Source organism: Podarcis raffonei, chromosome 14, assembly GCF_027172205.1.
Source record: "Podarcis raffonei isolate rPodRaf1 chromosome 14, rPodRaf1.pri, whole genome shotgun sequence".
Taxonomy (NCBI): Eukaryota; Metazoa; Chordata; class Lepidosauria; order Squamata; family Lacertidae; genus Podarcis; species Podarcis raffonei.
This window is the reverse complement of record NC_070615.1, coordinates 30,772,195-30,786,121: the sequence shown is the minus strand read 5'-3', so window position 1 is coordinate 30,786,121 and position 13,927 is coordinate 30,772,195. Positions and strand designations below refer to the sequence as shown.

General features: G+C 45.4%; 1 protein-coding gene across 2 annotated transcripts in view; it reads left to right on the top strand.

Moving 5' to 3' along the window:
- CHTF18 (chromosome transmission fidelity factor 18) overlaps window positions 1-13,927 on the top strand; it is a 40,626-nt gene that overhangs the window by 242 nt on the left and 26,457 nt on the right. Inside the window, exons 2-10 of one of the 2 annotated variants that reach the window (XM_053365851.1) lie at window positions 39-148; window positions 1,889-2,149; window positions 3,044-3,191; window positions 3,560-3,758; window positions 3,913-4,002; window positions 4,589-4,641; window positions 5,952-6,108; window positions 7,088-7,300; window positions 8,324-8,421. In XM_053365851.1, the coding sequence (XP_053221826.1) occupies window positions 58-148; window positions 1,889-2,149; window positions 3,044-3,191; window positions 3,560-3,758; window positions 3,913-4,002; window positions 4,589-4,641; window positions 5,952-6,108; window positions 7,088-7,300; window positions 8,324-8,421 (1,310 nt within the window). In that variant the 5' untranslated portion in view covers window positions 39-57. Of the gene's footprint in view, window positions 1-38; window positions 149-1,885; window positions 2,150-3,043; window positions 3,192-3,559; window positions 3,759-3,912; window positions 4,003-4,588; window positions 4,642-5,951; window positions 6,109-7,087; window positions 7,301-8,323; window positions 8,422-13,927 lie in introns of both variants that reach the window. The other variant, XM_053365850.1, reaches the window with a different exon arrangement.

The window sequence follows — 13,927 nt, the reverse complement described above, 5'->3', positions numbered from 1 at the left end:
AATATATTCCTTTTCCTTTTTTTGTCCGCATCGCAAAGGAGGGAGGAGATCTTACATATGGAAGAAGATGAGCACGAGCTGTATGGCATTGAAGATGAATTTGAGGAGCAGTTTGCAGACGAGTTGGAGGCGCTGGCTGAGCTGCAAGGTGGGGGCTGATGGGCATCTCTTGGCAGTCATAGAATTCTGGGCTTGAGAACGAGAGGCCAAAATGAGGGAGGGGGGGGTCTGTTGCTTTTTTGCAGCAACAGCAGCAAGACCTGTTGCATTTACCGAACATAAGTATAACCAAGAGTAAAAACAATCCAAAATACTCACCAGTAGTATGTATTAAAGAACTCCGCCAGTATACTTGGGGGACAGGTCCTGGCCCTGAGGAGGCTCCAGTCTAGAATTCAGCAGAGAGGGAAAGGCACACCTGTCCCCAATGACCAATTCTATACTGTACATATCCACTTAGAAGTAAATCACATTTGGTTCAGTGGGGCTTGCTTCCAGGTAGATATATTTAGGATTTTATCCTCATTACATCAGCTCTGTTCTTGAACCCCATCATTACATCAGCGAAATAGTTTATAGAGCTGCATAAATAAAAAAACAGCAAAGCTCCAAGCACTGTTCATAATAAAATTGTGGCTAAAACGCAACTAAAGTCCAGGAAACTTAAAAAAACACACCACAAAATCAGTGAAAACAGATATATAAAACAATGTGCAGGTGCAGCCCTACTAAAAGGCAGACTTCTTGTAAAATTGGAACAGATACTTTCTGACATTTCTAAAAATGCAAGTTCTGCAAATCAAAGCAGTCAAAGTGGTGCATTCAATCTCAAGTATGGGCAATTCAACCCATAATGGACTTTATATGCAAATAGTAAAACCTTGAACTTGGCCCAGTAGCAAATTGTCTGCCAGTGCAGATCTTTGAGCACCAGTCTTCTTTGACGATCACATGTAGCAGAGAAAGATTGTCTTCCATGAACATGATCTTACCGAGTCCGTAAGTGACAGTGGAGGCCAATTCTGGATCCACACATCCTTCCGCAGTGGGGCATAGATTTCCGCACGGGAGTTGATTACGGTGAGGATTTGTCAAACATGCCTTCCTCTCAGCACATTTCCCCTTTCATCCTGAGTTTGAGTCTTCAAGGTCCATGACATCTTTGGTAAAGGCCGTTCTCCAATTGGAACGCTTGCAGGCCAGTGTTTCCCTGTTGTTGGTGTTTGTACTACATTTTTTTGGATTTGCCTTGAGAGAGTCTTTAAACCTCTATTGTTGACCAACATTACGCTTTCCATTTTTAAGTTCGGAATAGAGTACAGTGGACCCTCCGGATACGAACTTAATTCATTCCGGGCGTCCAACCGCAACCTGAGAAGTCTGTATCCGGAGCCACCGCTTCTGCACACACGCATGGTGCGATAGAGTGCTTCTGCGCATGCGGCGAAACCCAGAAGTATACACTTCCGGGGTTGCCGTGTTCGCAACCCGGAGTTTATGTATCCGGAGGGATACGTAAGTAGAGGTACGACTGTAGTTGCTTTGGAAGACGATAATCAGGCATCCAAACAACATGACCAGTCCAACGAAGTTGATGTTGGAGAATCATCGAGTTACCAATACTTGAACTATGTGGTCAAGCTATAACGGTTACAGCTATTGCTACTAGGTTTGGTACAGTTAATAGCAAATTTTATAGCAGCCCCTTTTTAGCAGAGCTCATCTCTAAATTACCACACAGAGCTGGTATGGGACCCCACTGTAAGCCCTAATGGATCGTTAGATAATCCGACCTATTTCTCTTTTTAAAAAAAGAAAAGTTCTGCAGCGCTACCAGGTATGGCCAAAGTCATGCTCTCTGTGGTTTTCAACTCCTTTCTTTCAGAAGAAGCACATCCGGCACCCTTCCATAAAGTGTCCGAGTTCCGAAGCAGAAAGCGTACGTTTGAAGAGGCCCTCGCTGCCGGGGATTTGGTTAAGGGCTCCAGTCCTGTAGCTAGCCAGCCATGCATGGGAAAGGCTTCTCAAGGCCAGGTCCTCTCTGAGGAGCCCGTCAACCATCTTGGTCTGAAGTCTGGGAAACAAGAATGCCTTGCAGCGGAACCAGAAATCTCTCCAAGTCAACTTCTCCAGGAGACTGCTACTCATAGTAGGTTTTGCTGTGTGCTGTGAGTTTTTCATACAAGTAGTGCTAATTTGCTTGATACCAGCTTGGCAGGAGATCGTCTTATTTATATCCTGCTTTTCTTCTGCAGGGCTCAAAGCAGCATAGTGTTTTGTTAGTCCTCCACTGTATCCTCACAAGCCTGTGAGGTAGGCCAAGCTGAGGGACAATTACTGGCCCAAGACCCTTCCATGGAAGAGTGGAGTATTTGAGCCTGTGTCTACCCGACACAGGGTACGCGGGTGGCGCTGTGGGTAAAAGCCTCAGCGCCTAGGGCTTGCCGATCGAAAGGTCGGCGGTTCGAATCCCCGCGGCGGGGTGCGCTCCCGCTGCTCGGTCCCAGCGCCTGCCAACCTAGCAGTTCGAAAGCACGTCAAAGTGCAAGTAGATAAATAGGGACTGCTTACTAGCGGGAAGGTAAACGGCGTTTCCGTGTGCTGCGCTGGCTTGCCAGAGCAGCGATGTCACGCTGGCCACGTGACTCGGAAGTGTCTGCGGACAGCGCTGGCCCCCAGCCTCTTGAGTGAGATGGGCGCACAACCCCAGAGTCTGTCAAGACTGGCCCGTACGGGCAGGGGTACCTTTACCTTTACCTTTTACCTACCCGATCCTAGTCCAACACTAACCACTATACACACTGTCCCTATAATGTGCGGGGGCGATAGGGTCTTTTCTAGGGCCATCTGTCAGGGACTCTTTAGCTGTGGTTTATGCAGTGTAGCAGGTTGGGTTAGATGGCCGTAGGGGTCCCTTCGTACTCTACAATTCTATGAGATCTTCTGGCATGTCAGTTTTCTTCTGGCTGCGGCATGCTATCCCTCTGAAGACCAATAGCCCACATTGTTGTAATAGCTGTTCACCTCATTTTGGGTCTGACAGCTCCAAAGCCAAAGCGCCAACGGAGATTTGAAGTCGTGAAGAAGCTGGATTTTGGGACAGAGGAAGAGCAAGCCATCAAAGAGCCACTTCAGAATGGAGCATCTCTCCCTTTTCCTCCAGGTGCCAGTTCTGAACTGCAGGATGAAAGGTGAGCGTTCTGGTGGGAAGGGGGGAGAGCGTTGTTGACTCAGTATGTTGCCCTCATTGCACAGTTTTCAAAATCTGACAGTTTCAGGGGTCTTCACCCAGAGGGATCTTCAATGGGATCCTCCACATTGGATTCAGAGGCACTGCCTGCTCCTCAGGGTCTTGTAAGACTTTGAGGTCCTCAACTCTGAGGACTTAATGTCTGGTGCCAGGTCAGCATTAGGCATAACGCAACCCTGGAACACAGTAAAGTTTCAAACAAGTCTAGTGCTTGTACTTGTTCCCCAAAATCTGTTCCGACGTCATGTTTTGAAGGATGGTGTTGAGCCCTCTGATGATTCTTCTCCTTGTATTTCTTGGACCTCAAAGGACTCACTTCAAAGCACTTGGGATCCCAGGTGGCACGGGGGTGAGAGACATGTTCCCACTGCATGTTACACCACCAGAAGAAAAATACAGCAGGAAGGTCCTCAAGCGACCGCCCATCCTGGGGGACTATATCAACGTGACCTCCACTGACGGCACCCGAGTCTTCATGGCTGTGAAGGATGATGGGATGGGAACGCAGGTACCAGCAGGACCAGGAAGCAGAGCTCTTCTACAGCTCGCTACATCCACCCTCTTCCTTTCACTGCTTCAGCTCAGGGGGAGGTGGGCAGCCTTCTATCCTCCTGACGAGACTGGCACTTAATTTGCATGAACATCTGTTCTGCTTTCTGCAGTTCTCCAGCTCGGTTGGGTGGAACAGAGAGAGGCCGCTTCAGCTACTGGGCGTCCCATTCTCCTACGTAAAGGAACAAGTTACTGAAGAGGTATTGTCCTTTTGTGATTTCAGATCCTTAGTTTGTTCTGGTTCTGATCCTGATAACTGTTGTTACCCAGTCCAGATGCAACAAGAAACTATGGTTAATTAAACCTTCAGTCGTGGTGCAACAAAAAGGGGAAGGGAAGTGCACAAGACTTGTGTGCATGTCAGTTTAATATGCTGAGATGTGTACCCAAACTGGGACTTTGGACCTCTCCTGGTAAATGCATGCATCAGCCAAACCCCTTTTGAGCAAACCACAGTGGAGTGGAGCATGAGACAACACTGTGCTCCTGATAGCCTGCTCAACATGGGATGTAGAACAGCAGTGAAGAACCTGTTGCTTCCCCTATGTTGTTGGTCTCCAGCTCCCAGGATGATGGGAGTTGTAGTCCCACTGCATCCAGAGGGCCACAGGTTCCACCTTCCTGACATACAGAATAGCTTCGTCCAGTTCAGATTTTGCTTTTAAACGAAGATGCACCTTAAAAGCGAAGGATGAAATGCCTGTCATTCAACACAACCACACACTCATCGTCCTCCACTACGTGAATGTTTTTGCTTTTAGTTTTACAGTCTCCTTTTCATTCCAGCGCCGGAGACAGATCCGTGAGTCTTCACAGAAGCTGACGGAGGTTCTGAACAGGTGGGCTTGGTGGTTCTTCCTCCTAAAGACTTTTCTAGGGTAATAGGAAGCTGAATTATCGCGAGTCAAGCCATTGCTTGAAATGGGTCGGTATTACCTATGACAAAGGTGGGAAGCATTTTTATTTATTTCTTCGCTTCAAGGACCACATTAGCTGGTAGGCAACATTCTGGGGGCTGCTGTCCAGAGATGGGTGAGACCAGAGGCAAAGTGGGTGGAGCAGTGATGGTGAGACCTTTGTACAGTAGCCTATATTGGAGCTGCAGAGAAATCTTTGAGGTTTCTGTACACCCTCTCACATCTTGTGGTCCTCCATCCAGACCGGCAAGAGCTCAAGGACATATCACAGCTAGGCCAGAGCACTTGAAGAGGGGATGGAGGATAGGGCTTGCAAATGAGTGTGGCCCAGGGAGAGTCCAAGGGCCAGATAAAGCCCTGGAGGGCCATATTCCCCCAGCTTGTCTATTCTGACTGGCAGTGGCTTTCACACACAACCTGGGACCTTCTACCACTCAACTAGAGCCCTTTCTCTCTTTCTCCTGGATTGGCAAGTTCAGCCTTGGACAGCTATAAATACACAGGCAGAGTTTGCTTGGATTCAGAACAGATAAAAGAAGGTTTTTCCTCATTCAGCACAACTATGGAACTCGCTCGCACAGAAAGCAGTGATGGCCACCAACTTGGATGGCTTTAAAAGAAAATTGGACAAATTCTTGGAGGATAAGGCTTTTGAGGGCTACTGGCCATAATGGTTAAGCCAGAGGAAGGCAAACTAAGGCCTAGGAGCTGGATGCAGCCCAATCGCCTTCTCAATCCGGCCCGCAGACGGTCCAGGAATCAGTGTGTTTTTACATGAGTAGAATGTGTGCTTTTGTTTAAAATGCATCTCTGGGTTATTTGTGGGGCATAGGAATTCATTCATTCATTCATCCCCCCCCCCCACACACACAAAAATATAGTCCAGCCCACCACATGGTCTGAGGGACGGTGGACCGGCCCATGGCTGAAAAAGGTTGCTGACCCCTGGGTTAGGCTCTGCTTCCACAGTCTAAGGCAGCAATGCTTCTGTGGTTGCTGGCAACCACAAGAGGGGAGAGGGCTCTTGTGCTCAGATCTTGTTTGCGGGTTTCCTATTGGGGCATCTCAGTGGGCACTGTGAGATTAGAATGCTGGACTAGATGCTAGATGAGGCATTGGCCTGATGCAGCAGGATGGTCTATTAGATGAGCAGGAAGCTTTTGAGCTCTGCCAATAGGTAGTCTTCCCACCCAGCAATATAGTGCTTTCAAAATAAGTCTTCCTTCTTGCAGATGTCTTGGGGATGAGGAGACTCAGATGGAAGCCTCGGCCCCCAGTGAGGAAGAAGGGAAGTCTGCCGCAGCGGAAGAGGACGAGGAGGAGGCTCAGGGGTCCCTATGGGTTGATCGGTTCGCTCCCAGGCATTACGTGGAATTGCTCAGTGATGATGTAAGAGTTTCTCGTCAGCCGTTGCTCTTTAGGGGGCACCATTTCTCCATGCAGCTTGCAGCTGCCTTGCAGAAGCGCAGCAGTTGCAACTGAGTATAAAATTCCTCTAGGGAACCCGGATGTCCTTTCTAAGTTTCTAGTCCCTGTGGTGGTAAAGAAAAGCTTGAGGGGGGAAAGGTCTGGTGAAAGTGGAATCTCAGAAGGTTTAATTGGAGACTGTTTTCCTTCATCGTTCGGTAGTGCGCCTGTAACACAGTTTTACCGCCAAACACATTCTGGTTTTTTTTCTGTTTTTTTTCTGGAATAGTATATGATTGGAAGTTTGCATGTTCCCTCAGAAGCAGGGCCTGGCCCCAATACAAAATGGGTAAAGCAGTTTGTTTCTAAAGAAAGAGCATGCGGGTCTCCATCTATTTTAAGCCTTCTCAACCCCCTCTCTTTTTTTTACCTGAGTATTGCTGAGCATTTTACCTCAGTATTGCTACTTATTCATTGCAATTTGCCGGGAAGCTTTGGTGTAAAGGCTGCCCTATGTTAGGCAACTCACAAATAATAATAATAATAATAATAATAATAATAATAATAATAAGGCACTTGGGTCACCACCAAAAAGAGCCAGTGTGGTGTAGTGGTTAAGAGCGGTAGTCTCATAATCTGGGGAACCGGGTTCGCGTCTCCGCTCCTTCACATGCAGCTGCTGGGTGACCTTGGGCTAGTCACACTTCTTTGAAGTCTCTTAGCCCCACTCACCTCACAGAGTGTTTGTTGTGGGGGAGGAAGGGAAAGGAGAATGTTAGCCGCTTTGAGACTCCTTCGGGTAGTGATAAAGCGGGATATCAAATCCAAACTCTTCTTCTTCTTCTTCTTCTTCTTTATCATAAGTGGTAGTCAGAGGAGGGCCTCTGAAGCTGACTGGAAATTTCTGTTTGTTTTGCCTCATTTGAGGAAGGTTGTCACCCTCTTCTCTCTCCCCCCTCAGTACACAAACCGCTGCCTTTTGAAGTGGCTCAAGCTTTGGGACACGGTTGTGTTTGGGAAGGAGAAGCCCACCAAGAAGCCCAGGACAAGCGCCGAGGCTCACCAGACATCCAGACACCCCAAAGAGCAGCAGAGCAAATGGAAGAGCAAAGCCCAGTTGACAGAGGAGGCCCTGGAGGCCGAGCTGGACCATCACAACCGACCAAAATACAAAGTGAGGAGACTGGCTGAGGTGGAGAAGGGCGTTGGGGCCAGGGGGTTGTCCACATGGATCCTGCAGGCAGCTGGGCAACTTCTAGGGCACTTGCAAAAGGTCTCAGCAAATATCCCCTCAAAAATCCACAAGAGGCTGTTTGCTTGGCCTAATCATTTCCAGTTCACGCTGCCTTGGCCTCTCACAGTAAACGCATAGCAGGCAGATCCGGAAAGGCCCGGAAAAGTCCTACGGAAAGGCAAACAGCTGCAGTCGTTGATGTTCTAAGTGTGGAGGAAACGAGAGGGGTGACCTCTCTTTGGAATACCCTTCTCCACCGAGGGAGTAGGTGCAAAATGGAAAGCCAGTGCAGTGATTAAAAGTTGCAAAATGAATGTGCAGGCTGATCCCATGCATATTTATCCACACGCATCCCACACTAGAAGTTGTGGATATCCAGTGACGCTGAACGTTGGAAAATTCAGGGCAGATCAATTAAAGGACTTTTCATGCAGCACAGAGTTAAACTCTGGAGCTCGCTCCCAGAGGAGGCAGGATTTGCCACCAACCTAGATGGCTTTAAAAGAGGATTAGACAAATTCATGAAGGAGGCTTTTGAGGGCTACTCACCACAATGACCATGCTCTGCCTCCATGGTTTCAGGCAGCGATGCTTCTGAATCCCTGTTTCTGGAACCACAGGAGGGGAGAGACTCTTGTGCCCGGGTCCTGCTTGTGGGTTTCCCAGAGGCATCCAGTTGGCCACTGTAAGAACAGGATTCTGGACTAGATGGGCCACTGGCCTGACCCAGCAGGCTGTTCTTCTGTTCTTAAGCTCTTTAACTACAAAAAATTGGAATAGGAGCTTAGATCCACACCTGGTGGTAACAAAGTGAAAGTTGAGGCTGACCCTACCAAGGATAAAATGTTTGGGGAATATGTTCTAATTCCTTTTTTCCTTTTAAGGTGCAAAAAGTGCTTGCAAGGTTTGCTGTAAAGCCCCGGATTTTGATGTTATTGTGGCTTTTCTCTTTGTTGCCTGCAGGTTGCCCTCCTGTGCGGACCACCCGGCCTGGGGAAGACCACTTTGGCTCACGTCATTGTGAAACATGCTGGGTACAACGCAGTGGAGATGAATGCCAGGTGAGCCAGCCAAGGAGCCTTTCTTTTGCCTTTCTCTGGGTTCCCTGCCACCTGCAGTTCTGGTACACTCAAGCTAAACCACTGCGAGACTACAAATGCACTATGACTAGAGTACTAGATGCAGGCGTCACAGGTTCATGTCCCCTCTAGGCCCTGTGGGTGAGCTTTTGGAGGCTCAGTTGTTCCCTTGTCACATCTGTGAAATGGGTGCAAGTCATGACATAAGTTACAGGCTTGGCTTAAGCCACCTTACAGGCTGTATTCCTTTATTTCATATGTGGGGAGCCTTTGGTTCAGTACAACCTGAACTACAACTTCCATCATCCCTGGTGTTACGGCTAAAATCTGGGTGCGGGGCTACTCTGCCACCCAGCTCATCGGACTAAGTCCGTGGGTCCCTGCAGAAGAAAATGAGCTCAGCCGGACAGGAGCAAATTGCAGAAGATCCAAGTTTATTGCGCAACAGGTTCAAGGCAAGATTGAACAGCGAGAAAGGGGTGACATGAACTTTTGAAACTCCCCCCATGTCCCAGAATACAGTGCAAAACACATCCCAGTTACATCATGAATACATTAAGGAAAGGTTGGGTTACACAGATTACATCATGAATACATTAAGGAGAGGTTGGGTTACACCGGATTAACATATGGAGGAGGGAGGGGGGAATATGCAGAGCTGGAGATATGCGCAGATAAGCGCTTCCTGAGTGCCGGTGATGGGAAGACAATGGTCCATGTATGCATAGTCTGCCACCTGGCATTGCCCGGAGGAAAGGCTTGGCAGAGTGATTTGACAGGATTAGGGTCTTGACACTTTGCTTGAGGGATTATGGAGGGCAGGGGAGGTGTGATGGAGTCCTAGAGAAATTGAGCAAATTGGCACGTTGATTTTCTATGAATTTTATAAATTTTAGTCCCTTTTGACATTGACAATTGGAAATAAATTGATATATTGTAGCGAAGAAGAAGGTGAAGAAGACATGCCCCCCCCTTTCCGTAACAGTCCCCCATTCGGAGATAGATTTGCATTAAAGTTCTATAAGAACTTGCAAATCTTTTCTCCGCACCCTAAATCTCGGTGAAGGTAGGGGTGCCCTGTGAGTGGGAATAGGCTTTAATGGAAAAGGAGGTGGGTTGAGCAGGGCAGCAAAGGAGGGAGCAACACGGACCAATACAATAATGTACGTGTATGTTATATAGATATGCACTAATAACTTGGTATCCACCGTACTAGATGTGTGGGTTTGTGCAAACCTGAAGGGGACTTTCAAGCCATGCCTCTTAAGGTCATTTGCAAGTATAGTAGTGCAGATAGCTGGATATAGGATATCACATAAAAGAACACCTGTTGTATTTTGTTCAATAGTGGTCTATGCTTTACATTTAGCAGGAAGGTCCGCTACTGACTGAAAAAAATGCAGTTTGGTTTTTTTTTTTTAGCTCCACCGTTTTTGTGTTCTCAGGTGCGAAGGTAGCTCTTCTGTGGTCTCACACCGGCATGGTGTCACAGTAGTGGCAATCCCTGGTGAATCCACTTAGGGCTTTCATATTAACCATGTTGCCTGGCACTCACCCCAGCTGGCACAGGTTTGGGCACGTCATGAGGGAAATGTCCTTGCCTTGGCCATTCTATGGGATTTTATTATTATAGGCTCTGGTCTTGCAGTCATGGGAAGTTGCTCACTTGCACTTTAAGGACCAAAAGCTAATTGCAGCCTGGATACACTTGCCCAATTCAAACTGAGTCCAATTTGAATTTATTTTGCCCCATGGTTCTCAACTTTTCAAACCAATCTGCTAAAGCAAAACCATTCTTAAGGGGCATTTGTCCAAATAAGTCAATTTAACTCTATAAGGGATTATTCCTGCTAAACCAAAGCATATACACCTTCCTGAGGCTTCTCCTTGGTAAAGTGAGTTTTACCACATTTCAAAATGGGTAGGGAAGTTGGCAGAGTGCCAGGTGAAACAACGAAGTGTGGTTATAGATTTATCTAATTCTAAACATTGGACTACATAATAGCCTGGTCTGTTAAAAAGCATAACATGTATGAGAATCCTCCACTGGGGTGTAAGGAATAAGACATTAAACATAAAAACAATTACACACAAAAATAGCCACAAAAATAGCCCCCCCCCCCCATTTGTGGAAATAACACACTGTCAGACACATTTCAACATTCCTACATAATAACACATAATACAAAACAAACTAATTAAGTATCAGTTGCATATCTTGAGACAATTGTGATATTTTATGTATGTATCTTTTGAATCCTGGAGCACAGTCTTGAGGTTCAAAAGTGAGAAGATGTCCTTACAATTCTACTCCACCCCCCTTTGAAAGGAATTGCTGTGGCCACTTTGAAAACTTTGGTGTCTGTTGTTGTTGCTGCAGGTCTTGTGGTGGCGAAGCTTTTCATTGGATCTGTAGTAACACATTTGTAGAAGTGATATCCTGTAGGGGGCAGGGTTTTGGGAACTTAAAAAAGAGAACTGTAAAAAATACAAGGTTAAAATAATAATAAAACACACACACACACACACACACACACACACACACAATGACCTATGAGGAACCAAAAATAAATAAATGCTAAGACACACAATTTTAAGAAACCTGAAGTAACAATGAAAATAAAAGAGTGTTTCTTGATGTGACAATATCGGCTAGGATGTTAATAGCAAAATACTGGGAAATGACTTACTACCAAGAAAAAATGAATGACAATTTAAAGTTCTGCAAGTACCTTGAAATAGCCAAAATGACAGAATCAATAAGAAATGCTCAGGCAAAAGGTAAACAAATACCATTCCACAAATAATGTTTGCTTGTGCTTCGATTAATTTCATAGACATCATGGAAAAACGGATTAAATAAATGAAAACAGATTATTTGTAACTTAAAAGTGTCAAAGCCACAAAGAGATGGAAGTCACTAATATAGCAGGGATTCAGACTTGTTTCACAGAACAGAAAGAAAGTTGCTGTGGGAGAAAAGAAGGGACAAACACTTTGTTATCGGGGTTCACATGTCCTGTTAAAAGGGAAAATTATTTCATGTGAGAAGCCTGTCAGGAAATGCTGTTCCTAAAATGCACACAAAGTCTGTGATTTAAATCCCATTGAGGGGGGAATGCTTTGATATTCACCTGTGAAAAGAATTTGGCATGTTAAGATTTGAAACTTGGCAACCTCTTGACTTTGATGGTCCAGTACTTAAGGGTACATTAAGCGTGATTTCCCTCAATGGTTCCAAGTTTTACATAAGGAAATTTGGATAAGTTTCTCCCTGCAGCCCAAGCTCTCCAAACCTCCTCTCCCCCCCTACAGTTCCCCCTCCTTCCTCTCTCTCTCTTTTTCTTTTCCTTTTTTTTTTTTAGCTGATCTAGCCTCTGTGCATGTGCAGAGTTCATGTCTCAGCAAACCTTTTATACTATTGAAAATGTTGAATCTTTTGGCTAAATTACCATTTGAATAAAGGAAATGAAGGATAAGGAGTAGATTTTTAAAAATAGGGTTAGATTTAAAACAAAACAAGAAACTCCGCAATTCAAGCATTTACCAAAGCTAGAAATTTTCTAAGGGATCATGTTTCCTGCAGCCCAAGCAAGGGAGTGCTTCCTTTATTTACAGGAAAGGGCTATCATTTTGTGTGATCATTCGCGGAACAATGCCACGCCCTTATATATGGGAAAAATGGCCAGAGATTCAGAATTCATAGGATTTTAACATTCTAAGTCATTTCAGCCTTACCATTTGCAGACAAAATTTTTTCCTGCCCTTTATTTACAGGATTGGTCAAGGCCCATATGTATTTGTATGTGCTTAAACTTTGAATTGACTTTGAAGTCTGATTTTTAAATAGTAGACAAAATGATAAACACCGTAATCACTCAAATGCTTGATATTACCAGTTGTGCTTCAAAACATCACAGCTTCACCTCTCACTTTTTAAAACTAAAGAGCAAAGCTAGGCTGAATTTCAACTCCATCACCACACCAGAATTTAAGAATTACCCTCCAATGCCCGCGGACACATGTCCCTCCACACAGCCACAAACCGGGAGAGCTGCAAGGGACCCCGGGGTCATCCAGTCCAACCCTCCAAAACATAGGGTTCACAGCAAGACCCCACAGCAAGACCTGCACTACCAAAGAGACACACACACACCCATGCACACAGGCACCACTGGGGAAGAGAGCACAATCAATGCTCCCATCATGCACCAAGGAAGAGGAAAACAAAAGTACCCAGCCCCATACAGAACCCCTCTAGCAGATCCTGAAGCCAGCCTGAGTGAGAGTTTACTTCCTTAGACTAAAGAATGCAAGTTCCTAGTGAAATGATATTTAAAGGAAGATTGAAGTGAACAGTTTTTCTAAGATAGGGAGAGGATCTTTTATTAAGCATAATTAAAACAGCCATAGATTTGATTTAAAGGGAATACAAAAGTGAACAATTTTTCCTGAACTTGCAGAGGAGTAGTAAGCCTAATTTAGATTATTATTATTATTACTACTATTATTTTAATAACTACACATAGGAAAGTGAGATGCAGGGTACCTTTAGCAAAGAATGTGCCCCCCCCTTTCTGAAGGAAGCTTACTCGGGAGTAAATTCACTCGGCACGGAAGTAAGAAAGGGGGGGGGGACCTGAAAGAGACTGAAACAAGTGGGAGAGGCATTTTCCAATAAGAAGCCAGGAAACCCTGGCTGATCTTAGAGACTGATATCAGGACTGGACTCTATAGATAGACAACTGTTGTCTATCGAAGCTTCTACCTTTTATTAACAATTTTCTTAGAAAGAACACCTATTTTCATAGGCATGTGCTTAATGAAATACAGACACTGCATTTTAGCTTGAGAGAGCAGTTGTGCTCAACTACGCTTTTGCAGCAGAAACATTAGGTTAACTTCACATTCCAAAATAGACTGTAGACTCACAATCTCAAAAGTTGCGGCAAAGCAAGAGGTGGGGTAAACATTTGCACCCTTCACTCTCAATTTGTCTTATTTAGGACTGATAAGGTCCAGCATGCCTTCCTTAGATTTAAAATTTTGAAGCAAGCTTGCAGTTTAAACTATGCACACTTAAAAAAGGCAGTCTGTCAGAGACAGAAGGAACACACATAACAGACAACATGGAAACATACATATTCTCATATTCTCATATATGTATTAACACACAACACACATAACAGACAACATGTAAACATATATATTCTCATCCTTTAGTTGGTTATTGCAAGGAGTTGGGCTGCTTCCTTTGGCTTCATTAAGTGAAATTAGTAGGAAGGTCCCACATGGTTTTAAGAGCCTCCTTGCCTCTTCAAACACCACCAGTTAACCAAACTGGCAGGGCTCACAATGCTTAGTTGACTGGGTACCCCTTTATATATGCATGCGTTGTTGTTGCTTTTTTGTTGTTGTTTTTTCTTTTTTCTGGGATAGAGAAGGGAGAAAGAGAGGGGTTGATTTGGATCTGGGTAACTTGTACAGG